Below are 22,457 nucleotides of genomic sequence, written 5' to 3'. Positions count from 1 at the left end.
TGACATGGAATAATAATCATTATTTTTGATATATCGAAACGTCGCTCACTGATTAAATATTAGTTGTAATCAATATATTTGTTATGCTATCCAACTCAACTTCCAAATGCCACTGAAAGAAGTTATACTATGGCTGTAGGCCTGATTGGACCAAAAAAATGAAGAGATGTAAATGCCTGCAGTTCTTGTAGACTGTGATAATACTTTAAGTGGTAAGTTATTCATTTGATACTGTTTCAGTACCTAATTTTAGTCATAATTATGGCCCAGCAGTTTTGTACTTCTTTTTACCTGTTGGTACAGCATGTTAAATTTTATGTGTAGCTGTAACGGACAAATATACTAGTCGGATTTGACTGCCATACGTGCATAGCCTAGGTGTTTTCACTTCCGACTGTTGGTGGAGTAGAACCACGTCCCCTTTTGCACACTTGGATTTATCAGCTCAATAGCTTAGGCAGCTTCAAATGCAATTTTATTCCATTTGGTCTAGGATAAATGTAGGATACTTCTGGGGTCAATGTGTTAACATGGCTCTAGAATTGTTGCTAGCCTCGTACAAGTAAAAGGCTGTATCAGACAACATCGGAGATAAACACACCACAGGTCACGTGCTTCACATGTGACTTTCTTATTCCATCGAAAATGGCGGCCATCAGAGTTGCGTGGGTGCTTGTTCTGTGGGTTGCTGTGTGTTTGACGAAGATAACGAGTTCTGCAAAATTGCCAAATATTGTTTTCGTACTGACAGATGACCAGGATGTATTTTTAGGAGGAGAGGTACCTTATTGTTGTTTTGTTTTCTTGGATTTTTTGGTGTAGAACCAACGTTTAGTGTGCGATATCAGTGAACTCGTATATGCATTATTGTTGATATTAGTAGTCAGTAGCGCCTAGCAAATGCATTCGTGTAGACCGAAGTGTATTATCTACCAATACACATATTGAAAACAAGGTAATGAACGCCTACATGTAGTTATTCACATCTGTCGTTACAGGGCAACAAAGCACCGCTCTATCTCCAAATAATTCTTAACATGCTGCAATGTGAACAAAAAACTCCTATTGCCATGGTAATAACTTATATAGTAGGATACTGTAGGATGTATGTATGCTTGAGATTTTACATCGTACTGAACAATAAGCCAGGTCAGCATTTCAGGAGTCCCTCGAGTTCACGAAACAGGACACATGGGGATTCTTGCAAACTAACGCAGCTAAAGGACAAGATTTTACGGTACTTGTCAAACTCAATACACATCTTCTGTTGCTGGGTCTGTCGACCCAATGGCATCCATAGTAGCTACCATAAAATCACATCTTTTAGCCGCAATAGATCGCGAGAGCCCTCACTCTGTCTTCCAGACCTGCGTGATATTGCGAGACTCCTGAAATGCCAACTCCTCCTATTTTTCAGTAATATGCGGACACAGAGTCTGTAGGTGTGTGTAGATACCTAGCACAAATAAATAGTGGTTTATAATAGTCTAGTCCTACCACATCGTTATGTTTGATCGTAGCAGTAGGCAAGATCACACTGAAGGCCTTGGAGCGCTCCAGCAAACTTACGCTCTGAATGTTCGTACGTGTATTTTTAGAGAAACGCACATTTTGTTTGGTGGCTGGCTAGCTGCCTTGATAGAAAGAAAGCCAAAGATGAACATCAAAACTCTTCACATTTTCCTCCAACATCATATATATATATTTGGCTTTGCTTTGACATCGGTGGTCTATATCTACTCCAGGAAAACGTCTGACCAAAAGTCTACTATTGCTTCAATACCAGTCTGTTACATGCTGTGCCGTGATCAGAATTCTATGGAAAATCATTATGGACAGAGAAACCCTCTATAGTAAGTTGTGCCGAATATTACCAACATTTACTAAGGGGGGTAAAATTGGACATTTTGTGAGAGTAGATGTAGGCTACCGATGTCAAAGCGAAGCAAATCAAAGCAAATCATGGCGCTGGAGAAAAATGTTGAGTCAAAGTTTTGATGTTCATCTTTGGGTTTCTTTCCAACTAGGTAGGCCAACGACCAAGCAATTAATCTGTGGGTTTTACTAAGAAGGAACATTCAGAGCATAAGTTTGAAGAAGTCCTTTGGGTGCTTCAGTGTGTTCTCGCCTACCGCCAGGTTAAAGCATAGCAAAGTCTATCCCTAGAATTGATATTAGGTGTGTGTACATGTACACATACTGTGTCTTCTTGTGGCAGGGCAAGTCCATTCCGCCAAAGTGCTGCCACCACAAAAATATCATGCCGAAGACACCAGATATGATGCCTCGCCCAATCACATTATACTGACACCTTGCCAACCAGTTCTGTTTCCTTGCTTTAACCTCTCAGTGCTGAGTACCAATCAAGGCAGCAACAAGTATCATCTTTAAAGTCTTTGGTATGACCTGACCCAGGTTTGATCCCGGGTTTTCTGATTTCAAAGTGGGCACTGTAACCATTAGGCTGGATACAATAGAAAGATGTGTATATATTGTTTTGATTAGACACCCAATATCAAATTAAAGACGCAGAAAATGACTTACTCTGTCCCTGAATGATAGCATGTCTATAAGATATTACCAAGATATTGCAGATCTACAGGATGTTCCTTGAGCCATGACAAAATAAGATATTTCATCAGTGACACAGACATTACCTATCCATGGCAAATAAAGATCTTACCTAGAATGACAGGGAAGATGTTAGCCAGCTATGACAAATAAAATAACACCTAGCTATGACAAGGAATATGTCAGCTAGCTATGACACACAGTGTATCTAGCAAGTTAGAAGTGTCTACTGTATAATTTATTTATTAACAACAAGAAAATGGCAGAATAGCCCATAAAAACTTGTTTTTAGCATCCTAAAAACTGGCACTAATATAACATATTTATCTGTTGTATTAGCCTCAGATGTGAACAAAAAGTGCAATTTATATTGTACTTAGTACAGTGATTTAGAAATTCATACTCAACTGACGCTGTCTTTTGACATTTTTGTTGTTTTCTTCACTCAGTATTTCAGGCAGTATATTAGTTTTCTGCACTGTTTTTATGGTTACTGGTATCCTGAAAAGCTTTGTGTACTGTACATCTTTCTCATAATGCACATGTATGTGTGAAGACAATGGTTTGATAAGCCCAGGTTATGACCTGCTGTAGAGGGTTTGCACCACTAGTTAGAGGTCAGAACTTCAGATTGTGTATCAAGTGGTGATGGTTACAGGCATCACTGATAACAACAAGTTAACCTATTGACTGGCATTGTGTGAGATGTAGCTGTTGTACTGGGCAGTATATTTGATAATAAACAAGAGGTTGACATGATATGTAGATAAATAAAGTCTTGGATGTATTTGGTAATAAATACTGAGCACAACATGCAGTTGCCTCAAGAATGTCCTGATGAATTCTTTAATGTAGTATTTTTGTCCATCAAGCAAAAGTTTGAGAAGCAAGACTTCCGCCAAAACAAGGTGTTAAGTTCTCAGATTTTCACTTGTTACTAACCATATTTATTATTAACTGGGACATATTATATATATCTTTTATAGTCCCAGTTATTGGTAAATTATTTTTATATACATGTGTGCATTTTTGCAGACTCCTATGACGAAAACAAAACGGCTGGTTGGTGACAATGGCATTAAATTCAATAATATGGTATGTTGAAAGTTTGGTTGTAATGTCCAGAACTGTGATATTTTGTTACAAGAGAAGAATGCATTTAATATTAAACTGTCAAAATATTTTTTTGTTACTTACTGTTTCTTTATTTTGAATATTTATGTTTATTTTTTGCCAGCAACAAAAGAGATGATCTACCATCGTTTAAATATATGTGATGTTATTCTTCTGTCATATGTGTAATCTTGAATCATTTTGTGTGACAGCTGCTTAGTACCTTGTGACAGCTGCTTAGTAATGTATGACAGCTGCTTAGTAACATGTGACAGCTGCTTAGTAATGTGTGACAGCTGCTTAGTACCATGTGACAGCTGCTTAGTAACGTGGCAGCTGCATAGTACCTTGTGACAGTTGCTTAGTAACATGTGACAGCTGCTTAGTAGCGTGTGACAGCTGAATGCTACCATGCAACAGCTGCTTAGTACCGTGTGACAGTTGCATAGTACCTTGTGACAGCTGCATAATACAGTGTGACCGCTGCATAGTACAGTGTGACGGCTGCTTAGTAATGTGTGGCAGCTTCTTGGTAATGTGTGACAGCTGCTTAGTACCATGTGGCAGCTGCTTAGTAATGTGTGACAGCTGCTTAGTAACATGTGACAGCTACTTAGTAATGTATGATAGCTGCTTAGTACCATGTGACAGCTACTTAGTAATGTATGATAGCTGCTTAGTAACATGTGGTAGCTGCTTAGTAATGTGTGACAGCTGCTTAGTACCATGTGACAGCTACTTAGTAATGTATGACAGCTGCTTAGTAACATGTGGCAGCTGCTTAGTAATGTGTGACAGCTGCTTAGTACCATGTGACAGCTGCTTTGTAATGTGTGGCAGCTTCTTGGTAATGTGTGACAGCTGCTTAGTAACGTGTGGCAGCTGCATAGTACCTTGTGACAGCAGCTTAGTACCATGTAACAGCTGCTTAGTACAGTGTGACAGCTGCTTAGTAATGTGTGGCAGCTGCTTAGTAACGTGTGACGGCTGCTTAGTAAAGTGTGACAGCTGCTTAGTAACGTGGCAGCTGCATAGTACCTTGTGACAGTTGCTTAGTAACATGTGACAGCTGCTTAGTAGCGTGTGACAGCTGAATGCTACCATGCAACAGCTGCTTAGTACCGTGTGACAGTTGCATAGTACCTTGTGACAGCTGCATAATACAGTGTGACCGCTGCATAGTACAGTGTGACAGCTGCTTAGTACTGTGTGACAGCTGCTTAGTACAGTGTGACAGCTGCTTAGTACTGTATGACAGCTGCTTAGTACAGTGTGACAGCTGCATAGTACAGGGTGACAGCTGCTTAGTACTGTGTGATAGCAGCTTAGTACAGTGATAGCTGCTTAGTACCGTGTGACAGCTGCATACTACCATGTGACAGCTGCTTAGTACAGTGTGACAGCTGCATAGTGCCTTGTGACAGCTGCTTAGTACCATGTGACAGCTGCTTAGTAACGTGTGACAGCTGCTTAGTAACATGTGGCAGCTGCTTAATACTGTGCGACAGCTGCTTAGTACAGTGACAGCTGCTTAGTAATGTGTGACAGTTGCTTAGTAATGTGTGGCAGCTGCATAGTACCATGTGACAGCTGCATAGTACCATGTGGCAGCTGCCTAGTACAGTGTGACAGCTGCTTAGTACAGTGTGACAGCTGCTTAGTACCATGTGACAGCTGCATAGTACTGTGTGACAGCTGCATAGTACCTTGTGACAGCTGCATAGTACAGTGTGACAGCTGCTTAGTAGCGTGTGGCAGCTGCTTAGTACCATGTGACAGTGTCCGGTAAGTTTGATCATAGTGGTTATTCTCTTCATAGTTTGTGACCAGTCCGCTATGTTGTCCGAGTCGCTCCAGTATATTCACAGGCAAGTATATCCACAACCACAATGCTCTCAACAACTCTGTGGCTGGGAACTGTAGCAGCCCAGCCTGGCAGGCAGGCCCAGAGAAAGAAGCTTTTATCACCAAAATAAAGAGCCAAGGATACAACACCTTCTTCTCTGGAAAATATCTCAATCAGGTATTGAATTTTAAATGTGAAATATACTGTAGACACAAGGGAAGAAATACTGAGAGATTGAAGGAATGTGCCAGGCCACAACAGCATTATTTCACTATATCATTGTCACAAAGTAAGAAGAGAAGGCAAAGTAAATGTACATCTAATTTACATTTGTTCTGTTTTAAAACTGGATACATGGAGTTAATTTGTCAGTTAGTAAAGTATCCATGTTTTTGTTTTAGTTACCAATTCATAAACCAAATGGACAGTGATATCCCAATCAACCAATGTGTAAATTTGTACCCTGAAGCATACAGTCAGTTATAAGCAGCTTTGACACAAGTAAAAATGTTTGATTTGCTTACAGTATGGATTCCCTCAAACAGGAGGTGTTCAGCATGTGCCCCCAGGGTGGGATTGGTGGGTGGGACTGGTAAGTCAGAATTACCTCCCCTTGGCTTGTGTGAACAATTCTTGTGAAGGTACCACAGCCTTTGTTTGGACTTTATTACCTGCTTTAGTAAATGACATATTCAGAGGTCTAAATTTTTGGCAAGGAATTAAATGCCTTGAAATTGCCTCAACTTCTGTTGCTGGAAATAATAGCAAAATGCAGCCTGTTGTCTTTATTAATCACAATGCAAATTTGTTAACCTGATCATTGAAGTCACATGGACAGTCCATAAGTTCCCCTACCCCTGTAATACAAGCTGATCCACTGCCGGTAGCCTGTTCCATGCCATTTTTGACAGCCAACATTTTGCCTGTCACCAAGTCTTACTGAGAGTTGATAGTGAGGGGCATGTCATTGAATTTGGGTGTTACAATAATAAGTCAGTTATCAGCTGTTTTATATTTATATTTTCTTCTCATTACTGTGTCCATTACTCCATCAAACATCCATGGACGTGATGTATACAAAGATTAAGTATTTTAGAGGATGCTTTATACACCTGTGGTGTACAGCATCTGTCAAGTTCTTGACCAGTCAGGTTGCATTCTTTGCTTCATTCAAGAGGTTTGTCAGGTGCCCGGCAAAGGTCAGTGCTGTACTGCGGGCACTCTGGCTTCCTCTCCCTATAAACCTGACCATTGTCATATAAGTGGAAAAACCCTTAAATACTACAGTTATATTAAACACCAGTCAATCAATCAAACAAAGACTTGTGAGAGAAGTTTGAGAATGTATCTCCTTGTAGGTGGGTAACTCCAGGTATTATAACTACGCCCTGTCAGTCAATGGAACTATGGAGAAGCATGGGAAAGACTATGAGAAGGATTACCTGACAGATGTTATAGTAAGTCATTTGTAGCTTCACACAGATGCTTTACATAAAGTAATGTATAATGTAAATTTGTAATGCCAGTAAAAAGCAAAAAAGAAAAACACTCAGACCACCCCTGGTCCACTTGAATACACTGCTATGCTAATAGTTTGAACAGCATATGTGTCGTACAAAGTGCATAAATCTACCAAAACATACTTCTGCTAATTTTCACTTTACAGCACAGAAGAGGCATAGAGTTTCTGAATTACCAGACAGAGAACGACCCATTCTTCATGATGCTGTCCACCCCAGCATGCCACGCCCCCTTCACCCCCGCCCCCCAGTATGCCAAGAACTTTTCTGATTTGAAAGCTCCAAGAAACGGCAGCTACAATGTTCATGGAACTGTAAATATTCTGTGCTTTTGTTTGTCAGCTATTTTGGTGAAAGGTATTTTAAACAGATTGTTCAGAGTTACAAGAACTGATTACAGAAATGCATCTGGATAAAATAATATTATGTAACACAGCTCTATTATAATCCTCATATGTCAGTAAAATAGATAAACGTACATTAACAAACAACACAGACTTTGCTGCTAAAAATAAGTCAAAGATGATAAATAAATGTTGATTCATTCATGTTTTGGTTGTTAGGACAAACACTGGTTGATCCGAGCTGCCAAATCTCCCATGAGTCAGGAGTCTGTAGATATGGCTGACGACGCCTTCAGAAATAGGTAAATTTACTTATTTATTTATTTATTTATTTATTTGATTAGTGTTTTACGCCATAATCAAGAATATTTCTCCGACCTTCCCACGTATGGCCGGAGAGGAGAAATAGGTAAGTATAGCACAGTATAAGGCGATTCATGTACAGTACAGCTCAGGCTGAAAGTCAAAACCAGGCAGGAGATTAGCATGATCCTAGGGGTCTTTTAGAGAGTTTGTAGAGGGTTTGTAGAGAGCTCTGGGACAGACAGTCACCTGCACAGTCAGTGATCCGTCCACTGTGACTGATCACACATAAGTGGCTGAGAATTGTTATGCCTACACGCTAACGTGCTGAAAAATTTAGTTCTTCGTGAGAATGATTTTTGAAAGACTATCACCATACATGAAACTGATGTAAAATATCTGATGTGTGTCTTTTTGATTGCAACATGGCAACCTTCTATTAAAGTAGAGAGTCCAGACGAGATTTGTACTGGATCACCATGACTGCTAAAGCTAATTCTGCATTCTTCATCTCCTTTAAAGTTGGACAGATGTCTTTTGTTTCTTCCGTAGAAGGTTTTCCTTGTTGTGGGAGTCGTTGCCAGTGAAAAATTATCTGCCACTCAGTAATTTAGCAGACAAAATTGACGCTTTGACGCTGACGTGCTGTGCAACCAACAACAACACGGTAATACAATACAAATTTGTACAAATGTACAAACGTGGTAAAAAATGATAAACACGTTGAAGGACAAGTTAGATTTTGTCTGTATAATATATCTTTGTGGAGAATTTGTAGTTTGTACCAAACGATGTATGAAAAGCACCCACATACCAAAAGTATGAAGAAAGAGTTTTCCTCACAGAAAAAGAAATAATTTTCCATTTGCATCAATATACTTTATTTGAATTTTTCACGTACCAGACACAGTGTACTTTAGGCTGCCTTAGTATTTTCTTTACTGACTCTTTTTGACTACAAAATGCCTTCATGGAAATAGTTCCACTCTGTTAATTTATGCTAAACAATACATTATTTGAACCAACACCCAGATGAAATCTGATATCAAATTTTTTTTTGTGAACTTGAATAAAAGTTGAAGCAAAACGTATATGAATAGCTTGTATGTGTATCAATAACATATGTTTTACGGGTTGTTTTTTTTTTTCGGTTTGGACAGTAATGTCTTGGTATATGCTATATTTGTGTAAAAAATATGATGGGTGTTAGCAGCAACAGCAAAATGGATTATTGTAGGCTTAATTAAAATACTCAGAAGTTTCATGCAGACTTGGGAGAAGAACTCATGCAGGCTTAGTGTCCAGCTGTGAAACTTTGCCAAGATTGAAGAGCAATAGGCATGTTGTATTGGAATAAGTAAATAATACTCACAAGTGTCAAACTTTATCAACTGACACACACTATATGGTTTGGAAAATCTTAAACAGTAGAAATAATATCTCAAAAGTGCTTGGGCTGGATTCACTGTTTCTGTGTAAATCCCTCTTCTGTATATCTTCCCCGGTGGCATTTTGGTCAGCAATTATGTCTGCACACAATCATTAATGTAGGCTAATCTTGAAAACTTCTTTAACACACCACTCAAATTCAAAAAAAAATACTCCAGGCTATGTGTCCGTCCACCAGAAGTAGCCTACAGTGAAAACTCTGCAACCCGCTGATGCCCAAATCTGTCCTGAACGTTTTAGGTTTATTGTTTTTAGTTCTTTTCATATGAGGCTTACAGAATCCTTACAGTAATATAAATATGTGATTTTATTTAGATGTAGATAAATGATAAGACATGAGTTTGAAGGATTATGCAAAGGCACTGCCACACATAGCTCTGTAGGGCTGTGATTACGTATACTATCACAGCCTTGTCTTGATCCATGAACTTACCTTGAAGACCTCTGTACTTTCCGTGCTGGCTTCAATACACTACTGTTGGCCGCCAAATGATGTGTCTGTTCGTACTCATAGTTGTCTCAGCTATCAATTGCAGATAGATGTCCTTGTGTGTCATCCCAGGTAAATCCTGGCAAGCATGAAACTGGTGGAAGCTGGATAAATTTGAACTCCAGCCACCATCTTTGAATCCCATTGTACGGATGGAGGAGCCTGGTGTCTGTAGATGATGTGGTGGGGTGGGATAGGACTGTAATGTATTTCTGACTGTTGTACAGATGGAGGACAATGCTGTCTGTAAATGACATGGTGAGAGTGAGATGGGACTGTAATGTATTTCTCACTGTGGTACAGATGAAGGACAATGCTGTCTGTAGATGACATGGTGAGCGTGAGATAGGACTGTAATGTATTTCTCACTTGTACAGATGGAGGACAATGCTGTCTGTAGATGACATGGTGAGAGTGAGATAGGACTGTAATGTATTTCTCACTATGGTACAGATGGAGGACAATGCTGTCTGTAAATGACATGGTGAGAGTGAGATAGGACTGTAATGTATTTCTCACTGTGGTACAGATGAAGGACAATGCTGTCTGTAGATGACATGGTGAGCGTGAGATAGGACTGTAATGTATTTCTCACTTGTACAGATGGAGGACAATGCTGTCTGTAGATGACATGGTGAGAGTGAGATAGGACTGTAATGTATTTCTCACTGTGGTACAGATGGAGGACAATGCTGTCTGTAGATGACATGGTGAGAGTGGGGATAGGACTGTAATGTATTTCTGACTGTTGTACAGATGGAGGACAATGCTGTCTGTAGATGACATGGTGAGAGTGAGATAGGACTGTAATGTATTTCTGACTGTTGTACAGATGGAGGACAATGCTGTCTGCAGATGACATGGTGAGAGTGGGGATAGGACTGTAATGTATTTCTGACTGTTGTACAGATGGAGGACAATGCTGTCTGTAGATGACATGGTGAGAGTGGGGATAGGACTGTAATGTATTTCTCACTTGTATAGATGGAGGACAATGCTGTCTGTAGATGTCATGGTGAGAGTGGGGATAGGACTGTAATGTATTTCTCACTTGTACAGATGGAGGACAATGCTGTCTGTAGATGACATGGTGAGAGTGAGATAGGACTGTAATGTATTTCTCACTGTGGTACAGATAGAGGACAATGCTGTCTGTAGATGACATGGTGAGAGTGAGATAGGACTGTAATGTATTTCTCACTGTGGTACAGATGGAGGACAATGCTGTCTGTAAATGACATGGTGAGAGTGAGATAGGACTGTAATGTATTTCTCACTTGTACAGATGGAGGAAAATGCTGTCTGTAGATGACATGGTGAGAGTGAGATAGGACTGTAATGTATTTCTCACTATGGTACAGATGGAGGACAATGCTGTCTGTAGATGACATGGTGAGAGTGAGATAGGACTGTAATGTATTTCTGACTGTTGTACAGATGGAGGACAATGCTGTCTGTAGATGACATGGTGAGAGTGGGGATAGGACTGTAATGTATTTCTCAGTGTTGTACAGATGGAGGACAATGCTGTCTGTAGATGACATGGTGAGAGTGGGGATAGGACTGTAATGTATTTCTCACTTGTATAGATGGAGGACAATGCTGTCTGTCGATGACATGGTGAGAGTGGGGATAGGACTGTAATGTATTTCTGACTCTGGTACAGATGGAAGACCCTTTTTGTAGATGACATGGTAAGGGTGAGATAGGATTATAATGTATTTCTGACTGTTGTACAGATGGAGGACCCTGTTGTCTGTCGATGACATGGTGGAAGATGTGGTGAACACATTACAGCAGAAAGGTTTGCTGGATAACACCTATATCTTCTTCACAGGTGACAATGGATTCCACTTGGGTAAGTACAAATTAAATTTTTGTTACAAGTATGGATTCTGTTTTTCAACTGAATGCACACATACATCCATGTTAGAAAGACTAAAATTACAGGTGACGGTTTGTTGAAACCACTTTGTTTAAAGAGCTACACCAGTGTAAATGCCCCTGTGTCTTAAAAGCAGGGTTAAATGATAAGGATCAAGATTTTCTAATTTTTGTTGAAAATTGCAGTGCATCAAAACTGTCATTGTAAGTTTTATAGGATAATATAGAAGTAAATGCTTTCTGCCATTCCTCTTTTTTCCTGTTATCACACCACAAGGTATGCTAGTAACCTTGATGTATAGCTACAAAAGTGGCCATATTTTCAAATGTTGCCTTACTGGACATCATATCTGACTGAGTCAACATACCATAAGAGATCAGACAAAAGTGGTAATTGGACAGTTGCCTTGGGAGACATATATGTTCCCATATCTTCAAGCCCTTGGCATATGCATCTGTTGACTGGGTTATCTCCCTTTTTTGGACGTGAAAATTTGCCGAAGCAATATGTGGATATATTGATCTTGTGCACTGAACTGATGGATCGTTTGGAGGATAAATTTGTTACACGGCTAACACCCTGCCCAGTAGGTGGGTTACTGACACCATGTACAGTGTGTTTCTGTATCCTATCACTGACTAACTAGTAACTAATATTAACATGTCACATCAGGAAAATTTTACCGAAACTAAATAGAAATAAATTATGATAGTGTGTTTATATATGTTATAGTAGGTGATTTATTTGTATTACATTACCACACAAAATAGTGGATTTTGGATGACTACATTATTTGTGTTTATAACAAACGAGATGGATGATATTTCTTCTGATGATGATCTCAGGTCAGTTTTCTCTGCCGATTGACAAGCGCCAGTTGTATGAGTTTGACATCCGGGTGCCATTGATGGTGAGGGGGCCTGGTATAGCTGCAGGGCAGGTTAGGGAGGTGAGCTCAGTTGTGAATAGCCTTCTGTAATTTGTATTTCTGATATGGTTAACACCTTAAATAGGCTGTATGGTGTACAGAAATTGCAGCCAAAGGTGATCTGTAGACATCCATGGAAACTTATGTAGCAGCAATTATTTTTACCTTTTCAAAGATTTGATCAGTTTTGCCATATAAGTACATGGAAAATAGGCTCTTTTTAAATCATGGACAGGTATTTCTTTTGTATTGTTTTATTACAACCAAAAAAGGAAGACATTTGACTTTCCATTGATGTATTTAGCAGGAAAGCCAGTTGGAAACTGGCTAACCACCCAGCTCATGTGGTTGTCAGCCAGGTGATTTTCAAGCAGGGTTCCCTAACAATTCCATTTCCAGCTACGGGAAAATTAAAATGAACTGCCTGTACACATATGTTCCATAATTTTCTGGTGTCTTTTTTATGAAATTGTTGATCTTCATTTTGTTTAAATTGCATATTTATTTGCCCCTTAAAACTTTTGTGGATAAATTATGCAAGGATTATCCATATTGTAATGGTTGGTTCTTTGTCTTATTACCAAACATTGTTGATAATTTACATTTTTTTTTTTGTTTTGTTTTTTCAGGAAATCATGTTAAATATAGATTTTGCACCAACATTTGTGGAGTTAGCAGGGTTATCTCCCCCTGTTGATATGGACGGAATGTCAATGGCCAAAGTTCTGATGGACAAGAGTAACAAGAGCCTATCGTTCCGTGACACATTCCTGGTGGAGCATGTTGGAGAGTATACAATTAATATCCCAGGCTGTCCTAACCTCTACAACCAAGATGTTATGGTGAGTGAGCAGATCCTATACATACATCAAAGACAGGTAGCATTGTGTACTCAGATACGTGTATGATGACTCAGACTGTCTACTGCATTGTGTATGTACACATGTCTAGCATCTCTCAGACACTGAACTCTACTTTGTATCTACATACTGTATCAGTATGACACTGTTTTCATATATGTACTGTACATACATACACGTAAGGTGACTGAGACTCTCTGCTACATTCTGCCTCAGGAGTGGTAGATCCAGGGTCAATCCTGGATTGAGTCACACCAAAAGCCTTAAAAGAGGAAGTTGTAACTTCCTCGCTTCACATTCAGCACGAAGGGGAATTGCAAGAACTGGTTGACCCGTATCAGTATAATGGCTCGGGTGTGCAGCTTACATGCCTTCAGTGTGGCGTCTCAGTGAAGCAGCACTAGATAAAAGAGCATTGGAAATCTGTCCTGCAACAAGAAGGCACATTACATGCACTCAAAGGATTACTTCATCGTCATATGACTGAAAAATTGCTAAGTACGACGTTAAACAACAAGCACTCGCTCACTCACTCACTCTCTGCTACATTGATGTGTATGGTGACTGTGACTCTCTGGTACACTGATGTGTTTGTATGCCTACGTAAGTGTGTGGTCACTTAAACTCTCTGCTACATGGATGTGAATGTAAGCCTACACTGATGTGTATGTGGTGTCTCCGGATAGGGGAATACTAATACATCTTTAACAATAATCATGTAATGTTAATATGATCTTAATATGACAACGACAAGTTGGCAGCATGGACACCCCGTGATTTCCACTCACATAAAATCTATACAGATACATACGAAAATGTACTTTACCTTTTTAAGGCTTTATTTAGACCCTACAGTCAGTTGCAGTCACTTAAAACAGTAATCATTAGTGACTTGACAAACCTTTCAGTACTATTTGATGTGGTATCAGTGGTTCTAAATTCATAACTAATGCTATGTAAACTTTGACAGTCCTGTCTTGTGTTATTGTCCTGTTGAAAATCAGTTCCAAATCTCGCATATTAACTGCGATTACAGGTTAACATTTTTCAGTTTTAATATCACAGCCTGTAATTCATTGATCAGCTAAGTGAAAATCTTACAAACACTATAGCCTTTGAGAACTGATTTAAAGTTTTAATCCAGCCATCATGATATTTTGTGCATTCTTAAAAGATGCCTTGCTTAATACATAGGGCTGGTGGAATAAATATAGTGGCAATATAGTGATAGTAGACGCGACATTGCTAAGGGTACAGAGATCTTCGGCAGGTTGTATTACAGAGTATCTGAGAATAACACAAGAAAGAGAAGTAAGTATTACCAGAAGGTTCCTGGCACTGGGTAGCAGGCTAAATAAGGTGTCACAGGTGAAATCCACCCGACCTTGCACTTGGACACATGGCTTCTGTTCCCCTTATGCTTTGTCACTGTGGAGTCACCCACCAAGATCCCTATGCCAAAACGGCTCCCCTAATCTGCCAAACCTTCTCACTTGTTCTACCCATTGCCTGCTGTAGAGTGATAACATGTCTTTTTGTTATTTACAATAGCAGTTCCTGTGTAAACACCTAGTATATACTACCTTGAAAGGTCGGTATATTCTCCTTTATGATGGGTTTTAATTTAAATAAAAAATAGATCTATAATCTATAATCACAGCAGTTTTTCATCTGCTATACCATTAGTTACAAAGTATTCTGATTAGTTTAAGTATTTAAAGTGCATGAAAATATTTATTGACTGCTTCGTGACAAAAATAACAATTTATTGTGGACAGTTTCTCAACGGTTAGAGTCTAAAGTTTTAGGCAAGCGTTACCACCTTGATTATTGCTGAGTGATGTAAGGATTGCTTGATAGGTTGAGCGTCATGTGATTGATGGCCTGTCTGTTTGTTTTGCAGATATGTTCCAGCGATTGTGTTTGTGAGGACTCCCGTAACAACTCGTTTGGTTGTCTGAGATCTATCAATTCTAAGAGCAGTATGAAGTACTGTGAAATGGCAGATGATCAGGTAATGCAATACTCCTTTTTTCCACTGCATGTTGTTTGAACCAAATCAGAAATAAAGCTTACATGTATGCACAAAAAAGTTTGTCACATCTGTTCGTTTTGCTTGGAAGCCTTTTTTTTTCAGGAAATGAAATTTTCAGTTACTCTCTAACCTTCAATTTATAGATTTACCTGGAAGTATTCTGCACAGTTTATAAATTTAAGTTATTTCCAGAGGCATTACATTTAAATAATTGGCATCTCACAAAATTTAATTAAAATCAATGTAAATACATGTAAGTTTGGTTACTTTAGATGTCTGCACCATTTTTTGCAGAACTTCATCGAGGTCTATGATGTAAGAAAAGATCCTGATGAGTTGAAAAACATAGTGAAGCAGATTGATCCCAAGAAAGTTCAGAAGTATAATAAACTATTGGCAGAATTATCCCTGTGCTCGGGACCTACCTGTCGCAAAGTTATTCCCCATCTATCCACGGGTGGGGACTGGTATTGAACTCTATATCAAACTCTAGAGATATAGCAGTTTATGTGACCATTTTTAAGTGATGTGTACATATGAAAGACGTGGGGACCGTATGAACAGAGTGAAAGGGTATGACAAGTAGTATAAGCCTACATCTGTATATACACCTGCATTTATGATTTAAGCTTTTACCTGAAAATTAGCTGGGGTAACTAGGATCATTGGCATAATTTTTAACCTACTGTATCTCAGTATCAAGTGAAAATCAAGCTGCATACTTTTACTCAGTGTTGGTAAATTACTTTTTTGGAGGGAAGACCTGCCCTATATGTCAAGGGCTACTATCTCAAAACTTTGAACAGACATTTGTCTCCAGAAATTGCGTGATCTTACACAACCTGGAAAAGATTTTTACACACAGTTTTGTGAACATAATTAATGGCATCATGAAAAACAGCAGGACCAGGTAATAGCCAGCAGGCCTTTGTGAAAAGAAATCTTCAATAGCGCACAGTATTTTATGTGTAAAAGGCATTGTGTTAATGTATTTATGGGTGCTAGTTTTTAAGTCCAGTTGTAGCATCCGAGTATATAATAGAACCCATGGTGAGTACATGTAACCATAGTTACCTGTGAAGATATAACAATATACGATCCCCATATCTACGGTCTGATCCAGGACACTTTTGAATTGATCAAAAGGATTTGGAGGTGAGAAGTTTGGGATTCCCAAACAATAAATTTTAATGCTTTGTGTTATTTGTTTATGTAAAAATGGTGAATAGGCCTGTGACAGATTTGAGAATCAAAAAAGGACTCAGATTATCCAGCTAGATCATTCCTTTATATCTCACATGCAGAATGGCCCATGGGTTTGATCTATTTACTTATTTATTTGTTTGGTGTTTTATGCTGTACTCAAGAATATTTCACTTATCCGAGAGCGTCCAACATTATGGTGGGAGGAAAACAAGCAGATCCCGGGGGAAACCCACAACCATCTGCAGGTTGCTGACAGAGCTCTCACTTACGGCCGGAGACCGTTTGAGACTGTGAGTTTAATAAGCACAAGACTCAATTTTGTTAGGAGCTCCCTGTTTGTATGAAGAATGTATTTTATGGAGAAGTAACAAATTGTAAATGGAAATAGTGGTGAACCAATTAAGCATTTCGGTTGGTTTGTGGTTCAAGGTCTGTATCAATCAGTTTGACAAGTTTTATTAGAGAAAGATGGCACACTTACTAGTTAAGAGTAAATGCTCAGGCAGTAGATGTGGTTTGGATACACCCCTTATGGTATTTTGACTCCTACTTTAGCTGGCAACAAAAGGCTTAGGTCAGTTCAGGCGGTAGAAATATGTCCGCCACAGCTTGATGCCAATATCAACTACTTCTTTAGATCAATTTTAAATCTCAGTAAATAGGTTTTATGAAACCTTCAGGAATGTAAGGCTAAATTAACATTGTTGATACATTGTACATACATATATTGTTGATATGTGAATATCGGCACATTAAGGCCAGTTCATTTATAACGATAATTGTGTAATGAAATTATTGTATCGGTCTTTATGTTACGTTTTAGTTTCAGTTTTGCAGCAATGGTTGTTGTTTTGATAGTATTTAACTTTTCTGTTGTAAAGTGGAAACAGTATGTACACTTTGTCCTTTTTGTTTCCAAATGCCTTCTGTGAAAGGACTTTTTGCATTCCAGGCTTGTGTAAAAATCTTGGATCATTGATGTGTTAGTTTTTTTTACTGCACTTGTCTGTTTTATGTAACAGAGTAGCTGATCTTGTACATCATGTAATTTAACATGTAACAAAATGGCAACTGTGCACAACATCTTGTGCCATTTTGCTATTTTTGTACAAATTTGGTGGTATTTACTGTTTTCTTTATATTATTTCATTGTTACCTTATCTTCCAAACCTTTTATACAATTGATAGTATCAATAAATACACAAAGTCACATTTCAGTATTTTACATGTATTGTTACTGTTTTCTTACAAAATGCATGTGTCACTTAACTTGTGTTAGAATCCTGTAAACATTTAATGGCAAGATATGCAAATATAACCAAGTTTGAAAATACTGAAACCTTTTAACCAGACAATCATTCTGGTTAAAAAGTTTATGTGAAAGTTTGATAGCAGTACATGCCATATGCCAGTACATATATTACCAATACTGAGAACTTTGAACAAGTCATCCAATCAAGCGTATTGTTGATAGCTCAGTTTACAGAAATATCCAAGATCTCCAGTTTTTACTTTTTAATAATTTAAGTTTAAACGGTTAAGGCTTTACAATTTAATATATTGTAATACAGTATTGTCATACAGTATGAAACTGATATACATGTAACTGTGGACAAATGATCTGCAAATGTTCCTAGACCATTCACCTACTACATACATTCTATATAACTTACAGTTAGCTGTGATCATGTATTTGGTAAAACCTTGACACTGTGACAGACACCTGAACCCATTGTACCTGCTGTGGGAAGTTGACACCAGTCTTCAGACGCTGAAACAGTGCTCAGATCATGTATTTGGTAAAACCTTTACACCATGATAGACACCTGAACTCATTGTACCTGCTGTGGGAAGTTGACACCCGTCTTCAGACACTGACACAGTGCTCTGATCATGTATTTGGTGAAACCATGACACTGTGACAGACAGCTGAACCCAGTGTACGATCTCTGAGAATCTGACACCAGTCTTTAGACACTGACACAGTGCTGTGTAGCATACAAAGTTCAAGAGCAAGCACTGGATCAGAACATGATAAAATCACACAGCCATCGAGATATTCCAATTCCAAGTGATCATTTTTTTTTCTTGATCACTGTAAAGTTGCAGGGAGAAGCTTGATATGTTTGAAATTCTCGGGTTATGAGCAAAATGTTGTATGGCACCATGACAAAATGTTGTATGGTACCATGACAAAATGTTGTATGGTACCATGACAAAATGTTGAGATCTCGCAGCGCCAGTGTTTTCTCTCAGAAAAGAAGGAAAGGAGGAAGTGGTACAATTTCTTATCATGAAATACACCATTGCATCAAGCAAGACTCTTTTGCCAAGCAAAACTCTTTCACTGCCCTCCTGCAGGAATGGAGGTGACCATTGTTGTGATGCTGAACTTTCCTGTACAATCCAGGTAGTGTATGTTTACATGTTCAGGTATTCTTCTAGCATAATGTAAGGATGGTTGTCTCCAGTGTCAGATTGATGCGATTTATGGCAGTGTTTCTGCTGCTATGCACATTCCGCCAATCCTCTCCTCACCCCATCTCACACCTACACTCATCACTACCCTGGTGTTCATCTGACAAAGCCTACAGAGCAACTGCTCCGAGAAGCTGCCTCACTCCCTAGCAATCACCTGCTTGTTGCAGCCACACCCTGCCTGTTGCCTGGTGCTATATGAACACATACCCTATCACTTGTATAAACACATACACTATCACTTAATTCTTCATACAGGACTTGGTGATAAGAAATTAGTTAGGTTAAGACGCTCACCTGTACACTCACCTGTAAGGTAGGTCAAGACGCTCACCAATACACTCACCTGTAAGGTAGGTCAAGGCGCTCACCTGTACACTCACCTGTAAGGTAGGTCAAGACGCTTACCTATACACTCACCTGTATCTGGAAAACAGTAGTCTTTATTGTTTTTCCCTACGTCTGTTGTATGTTCATACTGTATTCCTATGTTTGTTGTACGTTCATACTGTATTCCTATGTTTGTTGTACGTGTATACTGTATTCCTATGTTTGTTGTACGTGTATACTGTATTCCTATGTTTGTTGTACGTGTATACTGTATTCCTATGTTTGTTGTACGTGTATACTGTATTCCTATGTTTGTTGTACGTGTATACTGTATTCCTATGTTTGTTGTACGTGTATACTGTATTCCTATGTTTGTTGTATGTTCATACTGTATTCCTATGTTTGTTATACGTTCATACTGTATTCCTATGTTTATTATATGTTCATACTGTATTCCTATGTTTGTCATATGTTCATACTGTATTCCTATGTTTGTTATATGTTCATACTGTATTCCTATGTTTGTTATATGTTCATACTGTATTCCTATGTTTGTCATATGTTCATACTGTATTCCTATGTTTGTTGTACATGTATACTGTATTCCTATGTTTGTTTGTTATATGTTTATACTGTATTGTTATTGTGATTTAAATTTGCAGGCTTGTCAAGATTATTGCCCTGCTTTGTGTGACTCTAAGAACAATACGTTTTCCTGTGTGCGCGTTAAGGAGGATGGCATTGATGTCAAGTACTGTGAGATTCCTGATGATAATGTAAGATAGCTGTGTGACTTTATATATACATATGATATACTGGGTAAATAAAGCTCTTTTGCATGAAGCGGTCATTTTACTGTAATTCTTAATCTTTTCAAATGTTTGTAAGATGTTTATTTAAGCATATTCTGTTTCCATTATTCTGTGTTGGCCGATAAAATTTCTATTTTTTGTGAAGCCCTGAAACTGAAAAGGATGCTCCTTCATGTGCGAAAATGTTGAGGAGTTTGAGTAGTTAAGCCCTTGTTATAGACATGGTTAGAAACAGATCAGTGCATTAGTGAAATGTTTACTAAGACAATTATATGTTCAATGTGTAGACTTTGCAGTCCCAAGTTAAAGGCAGAGAATAACTACTATGAAGTATATGGCAGATAAAATACCATTAAGCACTGCCCAAGGAAGTCGATTTTTTTAGAATGTTTTCAACCTAATAAAGTGCATTTGAAACTTTGGATTCTGCACTGGCTTTTCAGACCACACTGGGACCAGTGATGTCACGGCTGGTATTTGCCGCTTAAGGCATAGAGTCTAATATATTTCATTGTTCAAAATGTATATACATTTATAAAAGTATGAATGCATTAAATGATTGGACCTTAAACCAAAATATTTCAAACTAAAAACATGGTTGTGACATCAGTGAGTTCCAACAGACCACCATAGAATCTGATTGAAAACAGTTTTAGTGTTGGTTTCATCTGGATTTTTGTACCATTATTGTTACCGGTATTAGTGGCCATCTGTGGATCTAGTCACAGGGTGTATTTCTTTCACAAGAGTTTTTATGTGTTTTCCATCCATCTGAAATCTTTAGCTGTTTGCTCTCCCTCTTCACATTGTATATACATACCAGAATACTTTTGAGGTTTACTGTAGGTTTAAATGTAGTATACATTACAATGCCAATAATTAAATAGTGAACTGTTGGGGGTTTGTTTTTAGAATTTTGTTTTCGCATGTATTACTATTGTCTATGCTTTTTTTCCTCCTTACAGCATTTCATTGAACATTATGATGTGACAGAGGACCCATTTGAGCTTACCAACCTCTACCCTGCAGTAGGAGAAGCCAAACTTGCTAAGTACAAGGACTTGCTGTATTCCATGGCCAGATGTGCTGGAGAAAATTGCAAACAAACTTTGCAACCAAAGTCAATTCAAAAATTACATGAATAAGACAGTTTTGAGAGTAATCTTACAGAGATTCTTCAGAATTACATGTGAAATACTCGCATTAATAAAATTTCTTAGCTGATGGATCAAAATAGCGAAAAACACAGACTGTGTTAGATGGACATGGTGTTGAGACTGATAACTGATGGACCAGATCACTGACATTTATATTATTGATAGACATAAAGATGAAGAGGACGTATTGTGGGAAGGAATTTTCTTTGATCGATTGGACTGATTGCTTATACTTTCATCATTGACCTTACTAGTGAATTTCTGAAAGCAGTGAAGACTCCTAAAGTATAGATGTGTGTGGTGAGTTGGTGACATTTGCACGCTTTATTGGCATAACTTTTGTAATTTTGAGTCTGATTTTTGTTGATATGTGAATATTTCTTACTCCCAAATAAGTAATGGACAATAAACATTATAATCGTTTAAAAGACATTTCTTGGATTTTTGTTCATGATTAGTTCATATGAATAACTGGTTTGGCACTCAGCAGGTGACCTGGTGTCAGCGCAATATTACATACCTTTGGCTGTGGCACTCAGCAGTTACATAACACTGGGTGACCTGGTGTCAGCGCAATATTACATACCTTAGCCTGTGGCACTCAGCAGTTACAGAATACTGGGTGACCTGGTGTCAGCACAATATTACATACCTTTGGCTGTGGCACTCAGCAGTTACAGAGCACTGGGTATTCTGGTTGTCAGTACAATGTTTGATACCTTAAACTGTGGCACTCAACAGTTACATAACACTGGGTGACCTGGTGTCAGTACAATGTCTGACATCTTAGGCTGTGGTACTCAGCGATTTCAGAACACTGGGTGACCCAGAGTCAGTACAATGTTTGATACCTTTGGCACTCAGCAGTTACAGAACACTGGGTGACCTGGTGTCAGTACAATGTCTGATACCTTAGACTGTGGCACTCAGCAGTTACAGAACACTAGGTGACCTGGTGTCAGTACAATGTCTGATAGCTTAGGCTGTAATGCTCAGGAGTTACAAAACACTGGGTGACCTGGTGTCAGCACAATATTAGATACCTTAGGCTGTGGCACTCAGCAGTTACAGAGCGCTGGATGACCTGGTGTCAGTACAATATTTGATACCTTAGGCTGTGACACTCAGCA

General features: G+C 38.6%; 1 protein-coding gene across 1 annotated transcript; it reads left to right on the top strand.

Moving 5' to 3' along the window:
* The first annotated feature begins 653 nt into the window (after positions 1 to 653).
* LOC135466476 (N-acetylglucosamine-6-sulfatase-like) lies at positions 654 to 21,759 on the top strand. The gene is made up of 13 exons (XM_064743973.1): positions 654 to 780; positions 3,607 to 3,666; positions 5,504 to 5,707; positions 6,057 to 6,122; positions 6,889 to 6,987; positions 7,197 to 7,364; positions 7,614 to 7,696; positions 11,376 to 11,494; positions 12,367 to 12,470; positions 13,079 to 13,291; positions 15,213 to 15,323; positions 20,021 to 20,134; positions 21,136 to 21,759. Exons 2-13 carry the CDS (start codon positions 3,613 to 3,615, stop codon positions 21,313 to 21,315), a joined length of 1,515 nt encoding a protein of 504 aa, XP_064600043.1. The 5' UTR covers positions 654 to 780; positions 3,607 to 3,612; the 3' UTR covers positions 21,316 to 21,759.
* Positions 21,760 to 22,457: the final 698 nt, after the last annotated feature.

Source organism: Liolophura sinensis, chromosome 6, assembly GCF_032854445.1.
Source record: "Liolophura sinensis isolate JHLJ2023 chromosome 6, CUHK_Ljap_v2, whole genome shotgun sequence".
Classification (NCBI taxonomy): Eukaryota; Metazoa; Mollusca; class Polyplacophora; order Chitonida; family Chitonidae; genus Liolophura; species Liolophura sinensis.
Note: the sequence above shows the minus strand (reverse complement) of the source record. Positions and strands in the feature narration are given on the sequence as shown.

Excerpts from the sequence above, each read along its gene's own strand:
- LOC135466476 (XM_064743973.1), top strand. The coding sequence starts at position 3,613 with ATGACGAAAACAAAACGGCTGGTTGGTGACAATGGCATTAAATTCAAT. Across the intron at positions 11,495-12,366 it reads TGACAATGGATTCCACTTGG|GTCAGTTTTCTCTGCCGATT; the intron begins GTAAGTACAAAT and ends TGATGATCTCAG. Across the intron at positions 13,292-15,212 it reads TCTACAACCAAGATGTTATG|ATATGTTCCAGCGATTGTGT; the intron begins GTGAGTGAGCAG and ends TTTGTTTTGCAG.